The 19,801-nt window shown below is 44.5% G+C and overlaps 1 protein-coding gene across 14 annotated transcripts in view; it reads right to left on the bottom strand.

The window, feature by feature from the left end:
• GPHN (gephyrin) overlaps nucleotides 1-19,103 on the bottom strand; it is a 476,088-nt gene extending 456,985 nt beyond the window's left edge. For 4 of the 14 annotated variants that reach the window (XM_061611030.1, XM_061611040.1, XM_061611031.1 and 1 more), the window contains exon 1: nucleotides 18,946-19,100. In XM_061611030.1, the coding sequence (XP_061467014.1) occupies nucleotides 18,946-19,009 (64 nt within the window). In that variant the 5' untranslated portion in view covers nucleotides 19,010-19,100. Of the gene's footprint in view, nucleotides 1-3,177; nucleotides 3,256-18,945 lie in introns of those variants that run through there. The other 10 variants (XM_061611032.1, XM_061611037.1, XM_061611038.1 and 7 more) reach the window with 6 other exon arrangements.
• Between the last annotated feature and the right edge of the window lie 698 nt (nucleotides 19,104-19,801).

The following is a 19,801-nucleotide window of genomic DNA, read 5'->3' as shown; positions in this document are numbered from 1 at the left end:
GGTGACATGTTGGAAATAACCTGCCCCAGGAAGCAGTCGCATTGCCGCATTTTGCACCAGCTGCAGCTTCCAGACCAACCTCAAGGGCAGCCCCACACAGAACACATTTCAGTAATCCAGCCTGGAAGTTATCAGTGCATGGCAACAACAGTCAGGCTATCCTGGTCCAGAAACGGCTGCAGCTATCTTACCAGCTGAAGCTGGTAAAAGACGCTCCTAGCCACTGAGGTCACCTGGGCCTCTAGCAACAAAGATGGATCCAGGAGCACCCCCAGACTACAAAGCAGGCAACTGACCAACTATCTGAACTCAAGAACCACCAACCTGCAGTGCCTCCATCTTACTACGATTCAGACTCTATTGGCCCTCATCCAGACCACCACTGAGTCCAGGCACTGGTCTAGGGCTTGCATAGCCTCTCTCAATTCAGATGTTATGGAGAAATGGAGCTGGGTATCATCAGCATACGCCTGACACCTTGTCCCAAATCTCCTGATGACTCTCCCAATGGGCTTCAAATAGATGTCTCTAAAACCAACCCTGGATATAGGATCGGAACCACTGTAAAACAGTGCCTCTAATACTCATCTCACCAAGTCAGCCCAGAAGAATACCATGTTCAATGGTATCAAAAGCAGCCAAGAGATCATGTAAGAATAACAAGGTTGCCCTTACCCTGTTCTTTTCCCACTAAGGTCATCCATCAGGGTGACCAAGCCAATTCAGTCCCATAACCAGGCCTGAACCCAGATTGGAATGGGTCAAGATAATTTGTTTGATCCAAGAGAAAATGAATTGCTGTGCCACACCCTCTCAAACACCTTCCCTAAAAGGGGGGTATTTGCAACTGGGCAATAGTTGTCACAAAACAATGGGTCCAGGGTGGGCTTTTTCAGGAGCAGTTGGATCAATACCTCTTTCAGGATGGCTGGAACCACTCCCTCCCACAATGACGCATTGACCACACTCTGGATCCACTCGGTCATACACCCTCAGCAAGCTTTACGAAGAAGGGTAAGGTTGAGAGGACATGTTGCTAGCCACATAGTCACCTTGTCCACGTCATCAGGCCACATCAACTGAAACTGATGCCAAGATGTTGCAGCACATGTTGCACAGGACACCTCACTTTGTTTTTATTTTATGTACTTTGTTTAGAAATTTATTGCTCAATTATGTTACTTAAAATGTGGATTATTGTTATTATTAGCAACTGTATTGAATGTAGAATTTATATTGATTTTTGTTGAAATGTAAACCACTTTGAGATTTTTTGAAATATACAGTGGTATACAAATTAAATACAGACATAAATACAGACATACTACAGTAGATGTGGATGGGGCATCAAGATTGCTACAGAGGAGAGCAACTTTGCTCACAAAGTGCCTTGCAAACAATTCACAGTGAACCTCTGAAGGGTCTAAAACACTGTTTCCTGGAGTGGATTTCAACAGTCACCTGCCAATACGGAAAAGCTCCAATGGACGGCTACTTGAGGATGCAATGGTGGCAGAGCCTTCCCCACTGCCACACAGTAGGCACAGTTATAATGTTTACTCGTGTCGGATCAGCCTCACAGCACGTCTTTCACCGCTTGCACTCCAGGTGTTGTCCAGCCTGTTTCATTGCCCTTAAGTTCACTTGCGTACCAAGGAACAAACCAGGCTCCACAGTACCAGAGAGGATTCTCTGTGTTGCACAGCACAGCAAAGGCTTCAACAGGGTCACCTGCTCAATCCACTGGGAACTCCCCCAGGGCATTTAGGAATCCAATGGGTTCCATTAGTCTGTGGGGGTGGACCATCTTAATCTACCCACTACCCCTGCAGGGAAGGATTGGAGCCGCTTCACCAGGAAGTGGTCTGACCACAACAATGAGGTGACATTGCCCTCATCTCCAGAACATCCTTTCCTCCATCTGGAGCAAAAGGCAAGTTGAGGGTGTGCCCTGCCTTATGTGTTGGACTTGAGACAGCCCCATGGTCATCATGGAAGCCATGAAGTCCCAAGCTGAAATACTAGAGGCAGCCTCAGCATGGACATTGAAATCACCCAGGACTATTGTTCTGGGCTCCTCCAATACCACAGCCAATTTGGCCTCTGCCAGCTCAGTCAGAGAAGCTGCTGGGCAGCAGGGAGGACGGTATACCAGAAGCAAGCCTAGTCTACTGTTTCCTTGGCCCAACACCAGGTGCAGGCCCCCACAGCCAGCTCCAAGACAGAGTGGTTTCCTGGTGACTGAGATGGAAGTTCTGTAGACGACAGCAACCCCTCCCCCCTGTCCCTGCAGCTTGTGCTGGTGTTGCACCACATATCCAGGTGGGCAAAGCTGGGTCGGCTCACCCACCCAGGTCTCGGTAATCCACACTAAACTGGCACCCTCAAATCATGGGTGAGTGTGGTCTTATTGTGTACCAATCTGGAGTTAAACAACAGCGTACACAGGCCAGTGGGCACAACAGATGAGCAATGAGGAACCTGTATGTGGGAGGAGTGAGAGCGAGGAACAAGACATAGCCTTGCCTGTGTCTTCCATGGTAGCTCACCCCTTCCCTATACCTCCCTCTACCCATGAACATTGAAACTGGGGTGGCATCAACCATGTCCCTCCTTAATAAGACTCCTCCTAAACAACTTATATGGACACAGCAAGAGCCCACCAACAAAATCTACCTGAACCAGTTATCTGAGAGAATTGGGAACAGTCAGTATCTTTCAATATCTTTCACACAGGGCACATCTACTCACCTGCTGTCTCACATCCAGGGAGGGCCAGCCTTCTGCCAGTTGCAGACTCGCATGTAGCGACTTTCTCCTATCATTCAGTTCACTGCACAGACTCTTACCCTGCACAGAAACTACATATGCGCCTTACGCCCTCCCCACTACCAATCTCCTCTAGATTGGCTTTTTAAAAAATAGAAGGAAGTAGTGCCCTCGCCCCTGGAACTCCCTAAGGGGCTCCATGGCAACCCTGTGCAGTCCCACCACCCATGGGCAGCCAGGCTTTTATGCCCCCTGACCCAGCCAGGGGTTGATGCAAGAGGCTGAAAGATTGACAAGGTCAGGCAGGGCCCCCCAGTCCTTACAGCTCCTATGAGGGACCTCAGCTGACTCAAGAGACAGCAACGCAGAAGAGTGACCAAGGAAGCATCCAGATGCTCAAGTACTCACTCCCACAGCAGGTCTTTTCCAGTCCCCCAGCGCTGCAGCTGTTCCCCTATTTTCACACAGAGGAGGGCCAGGATCTCTTCTCGATCATCCTAGAGTGCAGGACACAGAATAATGGGCTCATAGGAGGAACTTGGAACTACAGACCAGTCAGACTGACATCAATCTCTGGAAAAATCTCTGGAGCAGATTAGAAAGCGGTCAGTCTGTAAGCACCTTGAAAACAATGCAGTGATTACTAGAAGACAACATGAATTTGTCAAGAACAAATCCTGCCAGACTAATATTGATCTCATTTTTTGATCAGCTAACCTCCCCGATAGTCTGTGAGAATGCTGTAGAGATAATATATCTCAACTTCAGCAAAGCTTTAACAAAGTGCCCCATGTTATTCTAATTAGCAAGCTAGCTAAATGTGGGCTGGATGCATCCAGTGGATCCACAGCTGGCTACAAACTCTTACACAAAGACTATTTATCAATGATTCATTCTCAAACTGGAGGGAGGTAACAAGCGGGATACGGCCGGGCTCTGTCCTGGGCCCAGTGCTCTTCAACGTTTTTATGAATGACTTGGATGAGGAGATGCAGAGCATGCTTATCAAATTTGCAGATAACTCAAAATTGGGATAGAGAGCTAATACCCTGCAGGACAGAAACAAAATTCAAATAATCTTGATAGGCTGAAGTATTGGGCTGAAAAAAAATAATGAAATTTAACAGGAATAAGTGTAAAGCTCTACACCTAGGAAAAAGAAGCCATGCACAGTTATAAGATGGGGATACTTGGCTCAGCAATATAACATGTGAGAAGGATCTTGGAATTGTTGTTGGTCACAAGATGAATATAAGCCAACAATGCGATGTGGCTGCAAAAAAGGTAAATGCTATATTAGGCTGCAAAAACAGAAGCATAGTTTCCAGATCACATGAAGTATCAGCTCCCCTCTATTCAGCACTGGTTAGGCCTCAACTTGAGTACTGTGTCCAGTTCTGGACACCTCACTTTGAGAAGGATGCTGACAAACTGGAACAGGTTTAGAGGAGGATGACGAGGATGATCAGGGGCCTGGAGACAAAGCCCTATGAGGAAAGACTGAAAGACCTTGGCATGTTTAGCCTTGAGAAGAGAAGACTGGGGAAATATGACAGCACTCTTCAAGTACATGAAAGGTTGTCGCACAGAGGAGGGTCAGGATCTCTTCTCAATCATCCTAGACTGCAGGACATAGAATAATGGGCTCAAGTCATAGGAAGCCAAATGCAGACCATCAGGAAAAACCTCCTAACTGTTAGAGCAGTACAATAAAGGAACCAATGACCTAGGGAGGTGGTGGGCTCTCCAGCACTGGAGACATTCAAGCAAGTTGGACAGCTACCTGTTGGGTATGCTATAAGTTGGATTCCTGCATCGAGCAGGGGGTTGGACTCGATGGCCTTGTAGGCCCCTTCCAATTCTACTCTTTTCTGATTCTATGACTTGTTCCTTCTAATACAGATTTGAATGAAATGTGCTCATGCTTATGTGGTCAAAAGTGCACCATTCAGGCACCAAAGGGAGGTATTGGCTGATACGGGATAACCCTGAGGTACACACAACACAAAAAATGTGCAAAAAAAAACCTAATGAGGAAGAAAACCACCAAACACAGCCCTATTATAACTCAATAACATAGAATACTGAGAAACAGAGGAAAAGAATTGGCAACAGAATGGAGAAAACAAAACAAATTCACATTTAAAAGCTATTTTTAAGTGTCCGAGAGACAGAATTTCCCATGGAAATCAAAAGAAAAATCCAAGATTTTAATGTAGCTGGAATTCATCACCAATGTGTCCACCCCATACACAGCTCACAAAAACAAAAAAGCAGTAAAGTGAAGAGTCCCTGGTTTGGTCTGGTTCTTATTTAGTGTGAAACACATTAAAAAACTACCTGCATATGCAATTTCAAAGGCAAATACAGTTCATTCTCCATATTGCAGGTTGGAAGGGGCTGTGGCTGAGAGAGTGTGGCATATGACAGCCCTGCAGTATAGTTTACACTGGAAACTGCAGGCCAGTTCTGAATGGCTTACAATAACCCTGCAGTATTGTCCAGCAGTATTAGACCCCTATTATGCGCTGTGGGTTGAGATAACAACCCTTCTATGTTATCCACTGCTTTTGTCTCCACATTGCAAGTCAGGCCAAGAAAGAGTAATATATACAGCAGTGTAATTCACTGTTATACCCTTATCACAGATTGGAGGGCTGTGCTGAAAAATGGGGAGGGAGCAGATTACAGCAGCCCTGCAATGTAGTTCAATGCAAATATTACAGGTCAGAGTTGGGGCAGACGCTTGTTGGATTCCTAGTCAAAAATCACAAAACAAGTCACGTTGCAGCAAAGGTCAATCTGCTTAAGTTGTCCCTTCAGACCTCTTTCCAGGCTAAATTAAGCACTCAAGGGCAGGCAAAAGCCTCATTCTCCATCAGCTGCATGCAGAGTAGTTTGCACTTTTAAAGGTTCAAAAAAATAAAAAATATAGTTTGCACATAAGATCTAAATTAGAGGAAGGATTTGTGTCTTTGATACTAACTTGTTTTTTTAACCCCCTCAGCTACACTCAGAAAACACACACACTGGAAATACAATGCAACATTGTGTTGCAGGGCCCCACTTGTTCGTACTTTTCAAAAAAATTATGAAGTCAGTCAAAAAGACCCTGATCAGTCTGACTATCTGCTAATCTTGAGGTTTTTTCACTACCATATGTGGGAGGTAGAGTATGGTATGCTAGCTATCATGGAATCTTTTGCCAACCAATACACAAGTTTACCTCAGAATGTCAAAGGGCTGTTCTGTTTGTATAAGCCATGCACTATTAAGTCTCCAATTCACATATCAGGCCAGGCATAAACGCACCATGCAGCTTCAAGCAAACCATCTTGGTGACTCTCTGCCCACCATAAACATATAATGTTATCGTATAGGCTTGTTTTAAAGATTACCACCATATACAAACAACTTTAAACACTTAGCAAGAATATTATATAAACAGTAATGTTTCATCATTGTATAGGAATTAAGGCTGTGAGCCCATTTTAAAAAATGTATTATTTATTATGCCATTTATATGCTGCTCTTCAGAAGAAATTACATGCAGTTTACAAATAAGTTCACAACATACACAACAACAAATAAAAGTAATGCTCTTAAATCTCAGAAATATGTAAATATACTGCCTTCAAGTCGATTCCGACCCTATGAATAGGGTTTTCATGAGGCTGAGAGGCAGTGACTGGCCCAAGGTCACCTAGTGAGCTTCATGGCTATGTGGGGATTCGAACCCTGGTCTCCCAGGTCATAGTTCAACACCTTAACCACTAACCAACTCATAAATTCCAAAAGAGCAGGTAGGCAACATAACTAATTGACTGTTCAGTAGATCCTGCCTTAAAAGTCTCTCTAAAGCAAGATCAAAAGGACCTGAAAACATGGGGTAAAGAGGGGCATCTTAAGTAATCAGTGAAACTGAAATAAAGGGGGGAAATCTTATATAAGAAAAAGAAAAATGAAACTCCTACCCTCTTGGGGTTTTTTTTAAGCTTCTAGTCTGATGACGAGTTCTGGAAAACTTGAAATCTTGCATGCTATTTTATGACATAATGCCTGGCCTAATAAAAGGTATTGCCCCAATATGGGCTTTCTTATGGGCCAATACAGCTAACAAATCATAATTGCAACGTGAGCTGCTAATACAAAGATTATTTAAAGGATAAAACTCTCCAAGTAATACACCTAATTAAGAAACAAAGTAAACTACTGCAAGATTAGCAAGGGCTCCTGGAAAAAGCTTTCAATTTGAACACAAGCTTATACACATATCTGGGGACTTTGCATGGTGCAAGGCAAGCAATATTATCCAAAAACTTTCCCCTCCATTATATGTATGATTTAACCAACCTGGTGCCCTTCAGCTATTTTACAACTCCCATTAGTCACAGCCATCATGGCCAGTAATTTGGGATATTAGGAGTTGTACAAAACATCTGGCGGGCACCAGGTTGGGAAAGACTTACTTACTATATGAGTCAGGGTCCCCACACGACTGACTGCTTATATTGAAACCCCATTCATACCATTTTTCCCCTCTCTCCCTACTTTTTTTGAGTGAGAAAAACTGCCAAACCTCAAGAATGAAGATTAGTTAAACTAAACCTCCACATTCCTGAGAACTCAGAATACATATTATAATATTAATAATATTAATATTAATATTATAATATTATAGTATTATATATACTTGAATGTCATACTGTATTCTTTCCTTTCTTATACTAAAGTGCTCTAAATGTCATCTTCTACACCAGTATACCAAAAAGAAGAACTACACATATTCTAGGGTTAATACATTAGAGGCAGGTGCTTATGGAGTTATACACATCTGGCACCCAACAAACAGTAATTATGAATTAGACTGTATGTACCTGTTTACTTGTACATTCCAGTCTTCTTGAACTCCGTCCACAGAGACCTCAGACAACTAGATTAAAACTGAATGTCAAGCATAGTTTATATTCCAGTGTCAAGATAGGTCTGAGTGTTGTTAAGAGTAAGATGTAATCAAATGATGACTGGATGCATACTTGAATGTATAATCAGTATGCTTGCACATGTGAGTGCTTAACGCATAAATGCATCTGATTACTGATGGTTATAGCACTGGATATAGTTGTAAACTTATAAAAAGGAATGCCAACAGTAAATGACATTGAATCTAGGATGATCTCTGCCCATTTTATTATTTTCTTTGTCCATTTTATCCAAATGAAAGCTGTCAATGGCCCAGTTTGCACATTACCTGGCTAAACCATAGTTTTGCAAGGCATGTGTAAGTAGGAAGCTGCTGTAGGCTCATGCCTGTTCACCCTCTTATGTGCACAGGACAATTTTTAGTTTAACTTTCCCTTAAAGGTGGCTTGTCATATCACCAAGTCCAGGGATTTTCTTTCATACAAACTCTGGTTAGACAATAGGTGAGGATCAAAAAACCACAGTCACAGAACTTGGCTTATTTTCAGAAAGGTATCCAAGCAGAGATGTCAACAATTTGAGAGGAGCCATGGATCTACAGTATAATCCTACTTTGACATAGGTTTCAGATTCAACCTCCCATATCTCCATTTCTTTTTTAAAGAAATGCATCTCAGGTAGCAGAATAGAGAAAGTCCTCTGCCTGGAAGCATGAGATACTGGCATCAGTCAAGATCAGATAATAATACCAAACATCTGACTCCATATAAGGCATATAAGCTCCATATACGGCAGCTTCACATCTTCAAAAATGAGAAGTAATTGATAAAAGTATTAGTCACAACCCAGACACCACCATCACAACTAACTCAGTACACCAGGGGTGGGGAACACTTTTGGCTCCACAGGCCAGATCTTTATCAGGATCTGCCTCATCGGCCAAATTTGAAAGGTGGGAAGCCCTGCCGAGTCATCAGATAACATCATTATGACATCACATGATTGGCAGGTAGGTGGAACTGCCCACCTGCCCAAATCCCTTGTGCTTCCCTTAAGAATCAAAAGAGAAGTGGGTGAGATCTGGAAAAAGCTTTAAAGCATCACAAGCTTTCCCGTTTGAGGAAATGGGAGCCATCTCAAAGCCTTTGCAAAAACCTCTTTGAAATAGCTCGCCTGTGCGAGCTGCTTCAAAGGGTACTTTTGCACAGGGCTTTAATCTCTGCTCAACAGTGATTAAATCCTGCTCCCTTGGCTGTGCAATCTTGTTCCCTACTGGGAACAGGATCGCACAGCCAAGATACAATTAAACCCTGCCTTCCCATCCATCAGCTGACATCAGTTGGTGGGTGTGGTTTGTCAGAAGTGGCCTCTCAGGCCAAACTGGACCTTCTGGGGAGCCATGACTGCCCCAGAGGTTCCCTACCCCTGCAGTACACCAAGTAGGACTTTTGCATCCTGAAATACATAACTATATTTTTGAAAAGGTAACAAGACAAGTTTCAAATGTTTATGATGCAGCAAGGTAACTGCTGGTCAAGAAAAATATCAGAAGTCCCAATCACAATGCACAAACCCTTGGTGCACCTAAAGGAACTTTCCAAATTGTTGTTGTGGGGGGCTGTAAACAAAAAACATATAACACCACAAGAACCCTGCTGGATCAGTTCAAAGGTCCATCTAGACCAGCATCCCATTTGCCACAATGGCCAACCAAATGGTTCTTGCACTCGGGTCCTGCTTGCGGGCTTCCCCCAGGCACCTGGTAGGCCACTGTGAGAACAGGATGCTGGACTAGATGGGCCACTGGCCTGATCCAGCAGGCTCTTATGTTCTTATGAAGATCACAGGGCATGAACCAAGGATGGGGAACCTGCAGTCTTCCAGATGTTCCTGGACTCCCAACTCCCATCAGCCCTAACCAACCTCGCCAATGGTGAAGAATGATGGTAACTGCAGTCTAGCAACATCTGGAGGGCTACATGTTGCCCATCCCTGGCATAAAGGCAATGGCCCTGTCCTGTTATTGCTGCTCAGCAATAAGTGACATACCCCTCTGAACCTGGAGGTTCCACATAGCAATAACAAGTATATAAATGGCTCCTCATTGAGTATGAATTTCATCATCATCATCTATTTGTATGCCGCCTTTCCGCAGCTGAGCCATTTGTCCAATACAGCCTTTCCCAACTAGTGGGCCACCAGATGTTGTTGGACCACAACTCCCATCAGCCTCAGCCAGCATTGCCAATGGTCAGGAAAGATGGGAATTGTGGTCCAACAACATCTGGTGGCCCACTAGTTGGGAAACGCTGGTCTAATACCACGCTTTTTAAAACCATCTATCCAAGTAACCGTATATTGTGGCAGCAAATTCTGTGTTGTTCAAAAGAATTACTCCCTTTTGCCTGTCCTGAACCTCCTGCCAGTAAGTTTCATTGGATGTTCCCAAGTCCTAGTATATCCCCAACATGAATTTCACCTTTTTTTTTTGCAGCTGCCACATAGACAAGCATCATATTTATTTATTTATTTCCCACCCTTCTTCCCAGAAGGAGCCCAGGACAGTGAACAAAACACTAAAAAACACTCTACAACACTTTAAAAACAGACTTTAAAATATACTAAAACAAAACACCTTTGAAACATCTTTTTTTAAAAAAAGCTTTAAAAACACCTTAAACAGTAATTTCAACAGATGCAAACTGGGATAAGATCTCTACTTAAAAGGCTTGTTGAAAGAGGAAGGTCTTCAGTAGGTGCCAAAAAGATAACAATGATGGTGCCTTCTCTGAGTTATCTACTGTGACTCCAAGTTCTGTTTGCAGCTTAGTCTTCAGCACTTCAGAACCCATCAGTGTATAAACTAAAATTATAGGGGTTTTACCCCAATCTGCATCACTTTACACTTACATTGTATCTCATTTGCTATTTTGTTGTCTATTCACCCAGTCTGGAGTTATTATTTTGGAGCTCTTCACAGTCCTCTTGGTTTTTCATCACTGTGAATAGTTGGATGTCATGCACAAGCATGCCATCTCATTGCTCACCAGATCAATTATGAACAACTTAAAAAACAATGTTCCTTGACAGGTTCCCCATTTCTTACTTTCCTCCATTGTGTGAACTGCTTATTTATTCCTACTCTGCTTCCTAATTTTTAACCATTGTCAATCCACAAAATAATCCACCTTCTTATCCTATGATATGTTAAGCTAAATGACTTGTGGTTTTCTGGATCCCCCCCCTTTTTTTAAAGGGTGTTACAATAGCTACTTTTTAATCCTCTGGTATGGTTGTCAAGTTTAGCAACATACTAGATTTTTGTTAGAAGCCATTTAACATTTGAATTTAATAACTCTCAGATGAATGCTAACTGGACTTGGTGATTTGTTAATTATTAATTTGTCAGCAAGTCCTCACATTTCATCTTGCCACTTCTACATCGTAGTTCCTCAGTATCCTCTAAAAAAGAAGTCTGTTCAGGCACATTCTACATTTTCCAAAATGAAGATGGGCACAAATACACAACTGGATAGGCATGGTGGGGAGGACTAAGGTCAAGGTAGGTGGACTAGCAGGGTTAACATGAACTTGGAGGAGGGGAAGGGTGTGAGCAGATTTCAAGCAAGCAAAGTGTTTTTGCTCTACCAACGTCAGCTGACAATAACCTGAAATTTAAAAAAAAACTCAGTCAAGAAATCCTGCAGAAAAGTCACGGCAGGTGTAATTTATATTGTCCTGTAGAAATGCGGAACCGTTGCCTAGCCGCGATAATGGACTGGATGAGAGCTAACAAACTGAAGCTCAATCCTGACAAGACTGAGACGCTGTTGGTGGGTGCCTTCTCGACCCAGGTGGTGGATGTTCAACCTGTTCTGGATGGGGTTACACTCCCCCTGAAGGAACAGGTTCGTAGCTTGGGGGTCCTTTTCGATCCATTCCTGTCTCTTGAGGCTCAAGTGGCCTCGGTGGCATGGAATGCGTTCTACCATCTTCGGTTGGTAGCCCAGCTGCGCCCCTATCTGGATAATGTTGACCTCGCCTCAGTCGTCCATGCTCTGGTAACCTCGAGATTGGACTACTGCAATGCACTCTACGTGGGGCTGCCTTTGAAGACAATTCGGAAACTACAGCTAGTGCAAAACGCAGCAGCCAGACTGCTGACGAGGACCAGACGGTCCGCACATATAACACCTGTTCTGGCGCGTTTGCACTGGCTACCTATTTGTTTCCGGGCCAGATTCAAAGTGCTAGTTTTGACTTATAAAGCCTTACAAGGGGCGGGACCACAATACCTTGCGGAACGCCTCTCCCGCTATGAACCTACCCGCTCACTACGTTCAACATCTAAGGCCCTCCTCCGAGTTCTGTCCCATAGGGAAGCTCGGAGGGCTGTTACTAGATCCAGGGCCTTTTCAGTAGTGGCCCCCGAATTATGGAACAGTCTCCCCGATGAGGTGCGCCTGGCGCCTACTCTTCTATCTTTTCGGCGCCAGGTTAAAACCTTTTTATTCTCCCAGGCATTTTAATTGCTTAATGTTAAGTTAATTTTATATCAAGTTGTTAAATGCTTAAGCTGTCTGTTTTAGGGATTTTATCTGATTTCTTTTTTACTGCTTTGTATTTTATTCCTTGCTGTGAACCACCCAGAGAGCCATTGGCTAGGGGTGGTATAGAAATGGAATGAAATAAATAAATAATAAATAGAAAGAGATGGGAGATCAGGGATAAGAGCTGGGAAGTAGCTATATTTAGGTATATTACGGAGAAATACCAATATCCTCCAGACATTTTTGCAAAGTTCCAGAGAGAGGAGAAAGTAGTACAACTCACAATGTCTGTTCTGCAAATAAGTCACAATGCCTATCTGCAAATATCTGTACTTACCTTGAGGAAAGTTGATCTATGAAACTCCTTGGCACAAGAAAAACACTGTAGCAAAGTATTTAGCAATTTCATAAGATTGATTTGACATCAATAGAAAATCATGTCAGTAATTGCCAACTGATTATGCCAAACTCTCCTCTCATTTGCCACCATTTACCAACTAACTCTGTCCCTGTACCACCATTTTGTGACTCATTGGCCTCTGTAATTTTCAGCCCTTTCAAGTAGGCTCTGGCGTAGAAAGTTTGAGAACTCCTGCCTTAGACAATTTTGCCATTACACTATCTTTGCAAAACAAAAAACCACAAGCAAAGTATGAATTTGACTTGAAAGAGAACACTAGCAAAGCAAATATGCCTTTTATTCTCCCAGTGCCCATAAAACAGGGATGCTGCACTTGCAAGCCCTAAACAGTTACCCTCCATCAAGAAGTTGCTCTGTCAGACCCTTGACCTCTCACTTGTGGGGTGCCACAGGGCTCTATTCTTGTCCAATGCTGTTTAACATCTATTTAAAGCTGCTGGGGGCTATCATCAGAAGATTTGGGCTGCGGTGTCACCAATATGCGGGTGACACGCAGCTCTGTCTTTCATTTAAATCTTCACCGAGGTTGGCTGTAGAAACCCTGTCCAATTGCCTGGAATCAGTGAGTGACTGGATGGGAAGGAACAGGCTGAAGCTGAATCATGACAAAACTGAGGTACTGCTCGTGGGTGACAAAGGAAGGTTGGGCGATGTTGACCTGGTGCTCAATGGAGTTCGGTTGCCCCTGAAAGACCAGGTCCGCAGCCTGGGGGTCATTGTTGACTCCCAGCTGTCCATGGAGGCTCAGGTCTCGGCGGAGAGCCGGGCGGCGCTGTATCAACTCCATCTGATGCAGAGGCTGCGCCCATACCTTCCTAACCATCTGCTCCCATTGGTAGTACATGCCCTTGTCTCCTCTCGCCTAGACTATTGCAATGCGCTCTACGTGGGGTTACCTGGGAAAACGGTCTGGAGGTTGCAACTGGTACAGAATGCGGCGGCTCGCCTGATTAAGGGCAGCCACCAGCGAGATCACATCACTCCAGTATTAAAGGAGTTGCACTGGTTGCCGGTTGTTTACCGGGCCCATTTCAAGGTATTGGTTCTGACTTTTAAAACCCTACATGGTTTCAGCCCAGTCTATCTGAGGGAATGCCTCTAGCCTTATAAGGGATGCCGCTCAACTAGATCAGCCTGAAAAGGCCTTCTCTCTAACCCACCAATTAAAACAGCTAGGCTGGTGAGGACTAGGGAGAGAGCCTTTTCAATTGTGCCTCCCACTTTGTGGAATTCCCTCCCAAATGATCTCCGCCATGCCCCCACTATGATGAACTTCCGCTGGGCCTTGAAGACCTGGCTTTTTAGGCAGGCCTTTGGGAAGGGTTAGGTTTTTATTACGCTTGTTCAGATTTTACTATTTTAATGTATTTGTATGCTTTTTCTGTACGTCGCTCAGAGTGACTGGACAACCAGCCAGATGGGCGACTAATAAATCTAATAAATAAAATAAAATAAATACTAAGTCCATCATGTACTGGAATACACCAGAACTATGCCCAAGATTCCTGGGTAGGAAGCAAAAAAGAGTCATCTGGTACAAAGCACACAGTGTAGTTTTAATTGAAATCATTCCTGGACAAGTGATAGCTGCTAGGAGTCGGTGCATACAACAAGTTTTTACAGCAACTAAAACCTTCTGTTATCTGAAACCAGGAAAAATTGATGATTTTTGTTACATTGGGTTGTATCCAAAGCAGTGTCAGTGGAGTGCAGTGGCACTTCAGTTTCCTCTGTACACACCCAAAATATTCTCCAGAGGGTTCCCTAAACCTGCAGAACTGATTCTGAGGGCATGTTGGGGGACTACTGGGGAGAGGAGAGAAAGTTCCATTCTGCTAGCAGAACAGAAGCACTGGATACCATCTATAATGATTGTTGTTGGATTACATGGTAGAAGACCAGCCAGAGTTTGAATTCTAATCATATTTTTCAGGAAACAAGTTCCAATGCAATCAGGGATTTCAGGAAATCCACTGAAATGAGGAATATCCCAAACTTTATTTGCGCTATTATAGCAAATCCATCACTCAATGATTCTTGATATTAACTCTTATTATTAACTACATCTTTGTAGCCACTGCATTTAGATCAACCCTGCAAGAAAGTTCAAACAGATCAACACTCACAAAAAGAACACAGCTGTTAGAAAAATTATTTGTTGTATAAGCACAGTTCAAAATTCTTGTTCCACAGCAGTATAACAAACTCCCAAATGAGACATAGATTAACTTATATTCCAACCATGCTCTCTATTACAGCAGCATTGGTCAAGTTATACTACATGTTGCAGTAATTATTTGTAAGCCCATGTAACTTTCCTAAACAGACTCTCTCTCCTACAACTAGTGGAATCATATATATATCTATGCAGAAGTCAGTCCCACCAAGTATGACAAGACTCACTCCCAGGTTAAATGGGCATAGGATTGGAACCTTAAGAAATCATTTAAGTCTAGGAATTAGATGGGCCTGAGAAAATATTCTGAGGTTAAAGAACCTGGAATATTTTTCTGAGTCTCTGAACCCATTCTGGATAGAGTTTAACAGGCCTGCCCCGATGTATTGCTGCAGCCTCTAAAGGTAACCAAAAGTACCTTCAGTGTCAGGATCCTAATGTACTGCATTAGTCTGCAGAGACATTCTTACTGGCTGCTGAACTTCTTTCCCCTAGAAACTTAGCAAAGCTCAGACACTTTTCAGAAAGCATCAAGACTTTTTTTAATTTGAATTGAATTGCAGGAGTAACAAAGAAGGTAAGGATTTCAGATTCATTTTACATTATTATTTAGACACAGGATATCTCCTATTTACTATAGGACTAGTATATCACACAATTGAACCAAAAATATGATTAACACACCTCACTATAATTACTATGAAAACCTAGAAGTACTTTTAGCATTTGCCCAACAAATCAATGCAACAGTTATAGTACATTAAAATACTGATGTTTATTATAGTTGATGAATACAGACTGCATTGCAATTTATCATTACTGCAGAAAGCATCTTTGCATCTGTAATTAACAACTTACAGGAGGTAAAACTTAATGAAACAAAAAGTATTCAGGTTAAAATAATATTTGTCTTTTGAATGAGTGTCACATCTTTCTGTAAAATGCCAAATACCAACCAGAAAAATAAACTTCCCAGTTACTTGAAACTGTACTTTTTGCATCTGAAGAAAATCATGACAATAAGACAGATGCTTACTTTTCAAGAAAAACACATATGCTTTACAACCCTCTTGTTTAAATTTATTATTTTGAACATCATTGCTTGAATATCATTGTAGCTATAAGATTCTAAGATCAGTTATGTTGAAAACTAGGAAATACATCTGCTTGTTAGTATTACTGTTGTTACTACATCAAATGGGGATTTGTTTTAAGACATGTTATAAAAAAATGGGTTTGCTTTATTCCCCCAAACAAAATAAAGGCTGTCAGAACTACTATTTAATAAAGCAATCCTGGCCCCACAAAATGAAATTCAAAACATATTTGCCTATGCTTCCTCCCCACTCCCAACATTCCTGTGGCTTCTCTTAAGAACCCCTGCCTCCAAGCGCATAGATAAGGAAATATGTTGATGGAAAGACAACACAATTCAAGCTATTTGAGTTTCATACCTGCCAAACCACATCTGCCATATTTAATGATCCAGCCATCTACAATACAGAAGCAGCATTAAGATTTATGTTTCTTTTACAGTGGCTGCTTCTAGAACTTCATATTCTGCCACAGTATTGTTGCAGGAAAAGGCTTAACAGAGGAGAAATGAAGAGAATTTCGAGCTGAGCAACTACATTCTATTGGCAGCTACTGAAGATGAAAATCCGGGGCTGGCAGTTTCAGTACCAAGAGGAGAGGACAGCGCATCATCAGACTCTGGGATTTCCCAGTCACATTCACACTCAGGAAGATTCCAAGTAGCTATTCTTAGGCAGACCACAGGCTCCTGCAAAATCTGGGGCAGCCAAGAAAGCTATACATACTGTAAATACAGAACATTTTAAAAACAGAGGGGGGGCATTTTTATTTAATACCACAAGGCTAAATAAATAAGTTTGGTGTTCTATTTCTCATTCTACTGTTTTATCTTCTGTCATTCTGTAGCTCAAGAGTCATCAGTGGACAGAAAACAGCTCTAACCAAGTGTCAGTTGAAAGGAAAAGGAAAATATGCCGAAGAAAAATCTCTTCCCAACTCCTACCCACCTTCCCCCTCTCACCAGTCACCAACACACTTTCAATTTAATCTCATAGATCATTCAAACCCTCTAGGTTTATTTCCAACAATATGAAACAGACGCCAAGGCAGCCACATGACCAAATATACAGGAAAGGGGAGGAGGGAATCAAAGCTCCACATTACACACTTACAAGAGCCCAGCTCAAGGCAGTCAGTGAGCAGCAATATATTATTATTATTATTATTATTAAATTTTTAAATTTTATTACCAGCCCTTCACCAACAGGTTCCAGGGCGGGTTACAACAGTTTAAAATTCAATGTTAGAAACAATTGAAACAGATTACAACCACAGGACTAGGTTGGATCCTGAATACACACACCTCAAATGTCAAAGACCAGGGTAAACAGGGATCTTTTAACATTCACCAAAAAGTATACAATGAAGATGCCAGACGCACCTCTATGGGGAGGGCATTCCACGACTTAGGAGATGCCACAGAGAATGGCCGCTCCTGGGCTACCATCCCCCAAACTTCTGAGGGCAGTACCAAGAAGGCCCCCTCTGCTGATCTTAACATCCAAGAGGGTTTGTAGGGAATGAAGTGGTCTCTCAGATATTTGGGGCCTATCTCATTTAGGACTTTAAACACTAACATAAATCGGGTTGGAAATGAACTCATCTGACCTCTCTGTCTGGGCCCAAAAGTGCTACTCAGAGGAAATGGGCAAACAAGCAGCAGCTTCTCAGGTGGGATGATGAGCAAGGGAGAGCGGCTCACTCTTTCCCCTCTGAGTGTAGTAGCTGTATAATTAGGCCAAACAACGCACTGCCTAGCCCTAGACAGAGCATAGCAGAGACAGCGGTAGGTGTTCCTTGCTGCCACCTCAGTTGCTTGATCACTTGTGCACCTAAGCAACAGTGGCAAGAAGCAGCCACTGCCTCCACTCTCTCCCCTTCCTCCACCATGCTGTCAAACAGAGGAAGAGTCTCCTAACAGCCTCCTCAACTACTCTTCACCTGCTTGGGAGAACCAGCAGCAGGCACTTGATGGGCTCAATCCCAGTCTCGCCACCCAGAGAGCACGTGGAGGCGTTGGTAGCAGGTCCTGACTGCTGCCAGTTGCCCGCTGGAGCGGGCGAGAGATGGCGCCGGTTACAAGCAGAAGGTGGAGGCGGTTACAAGGGGCTGCTTCCTCTCCCTTCGGGCGGCGCAGCGGGAAATACTGGTCCCGCTGGGGTAAAACAAGTAGGGGGCTCACCGAGGGCATGTTGCTGAGGGTCCCCACCGAGGGCTTGGAAACAGCCCTGCGCCCATTACCCTTCCTTCATACATAGTCTCCTCCGGGAATAAAAGGACCGCGCGTGAAAAAAGGAAAGATTCGCAAAGGAAAGATACTCTCTATTTAAAATGGCCCAATCTCAAGGCGACCCCCCCCCGAAACAGGAGGGAGTGCCGAACTCGGATTCCTCCGGAGCCTGTGAAAAGGAAAAGGGCTCATGCCGTTCCTGGCCGGGCATCGACTTTTCCCAAGCACCTTTGCCCCTGAATCTCCTTTCGCCCGAAGCAAACCCGGCACCTCCAGAGTACTCCCCTTTTTCTTCTTTTTCCGCCTCCCACCACGCGGGTTATTTACTGGCCAGTCCCCAGCGGGAGCGGAGAATTCGAGGCTGCGGCACTGAACAGCCTCCCGCCCGCATGCGGCAGCAACAGCAGCGCCCAATCCCACCAGTCTTACACTCGCTCGCCTGCCGGCCCGCCAAGCCAGCTTTTCCCGTCCTCCCTCTCTTCCACCTCAGCCGGCAACGCCGGTACGCTGCCGAGGCCGAGCCAGGACTCTGAGGGAAACCGCGGGGGGGGGCGGTGGCAGAGAGAGAAAGGAGGAGGAGGACAGAGCAGAAGGAAACTGGCCAGAGGCGCTCAGGCTCCCGGTGCAGCGACGGCAGAGCCACGACAGGGAAAGAAGGTGGTAGAGGCGGTGGCAGCAATGGTGCTGCTGGAGGCGGCGCGGACACCCAGTACGGAGCGGCCTGACCGCGAGCCCCGACCCGTAGCCACCTCTGCCCCGCTTTGCGGTCGCGGTTCGTTACCTGTGAGGACCCCGACACGGATTTGGTGGTCGTGGTTCGTTAAAATCATTCCCTCCGACGCCATGTTTCCCAGCGCAGCCACTGCACTGACAGTGAGGCGGGTAGGGGGAGTGGGGGGGGAAAGGAGCGCGAGAGCGGGGAAGGGGGCGAGGAGGAGGGGAGAGGGAAACCGCGTGAGGTGGAGCTAGCGGGACGGGGACGAGGGGGTGGGGCCAGCTTTCAAAGAGGCGGGCCTGCGAAGCGTACGCGGCTAGGCAGAAGTGCATTGAGAGGGCGGGGAGAAGGAGGATCCAGAAAAATCGGACGAACCAGGCGTGCGCGGGGAGGAGCCGAAAAGAACGCGGGCGAGATCTTGACGACAGAAGGGCTCTTCTTCAAGAGCTGGGGTCAGACTGTAGCAATCGAGCGCCGAGAGAGCGGTCTATGTCTTGGCTCGTACTGTTCTGCTTCTTTTCCGCCGCCTCCGTCCGATCCGATTGGGCTGCGAGAAAAGTTGGGAGGTCCTGCTGTATCGGGGGGGAGGACAGGGATGGAATCCGAAGTGAGGTTTGTTTTTTTCGCCGCAGAAAATATCCGAATCTCGCCTGTCTTCAAATTCCCAGGGCCTCTTTGCCTGTTAATGAAACGGCAGGAATATTGAGGGACCTCGAACAGTTGGAACATACCGGTATTTCCCGGCATGTACCTGCACTGCACCCACATAACATCAGTCACCATTTTTACATCCACACGTACTTGACTGCATCACGCTGTACTGGCACATACTGCACTGCATTCATACGTGCAAGGAACTGCACGTACGCTTACTGCATTTGACGGTCTGTTTCTTGCCCTCCAAACACATTGCTCGTCTTCA

This window comes from Rhineura floridana, chromosome 2 (genome assembly GCF_030035675.1).
Source record: "Rhineura floridana isolate rRhiFlo1 chromosome 2, rRhiFlo1.hap2, whole genome shotgun sequence".
NCBI lineage: Eukaryota > Metazoa > Chordata > Lepidosauria > Squamata > Rhineuridae > Rhineura > Rhineura floridana.
The sequence above is the reverse complement of the archived record's forward strand: the minus strand, read 5'-3'. Positions and strand labels throughout refer to the sequence as shown.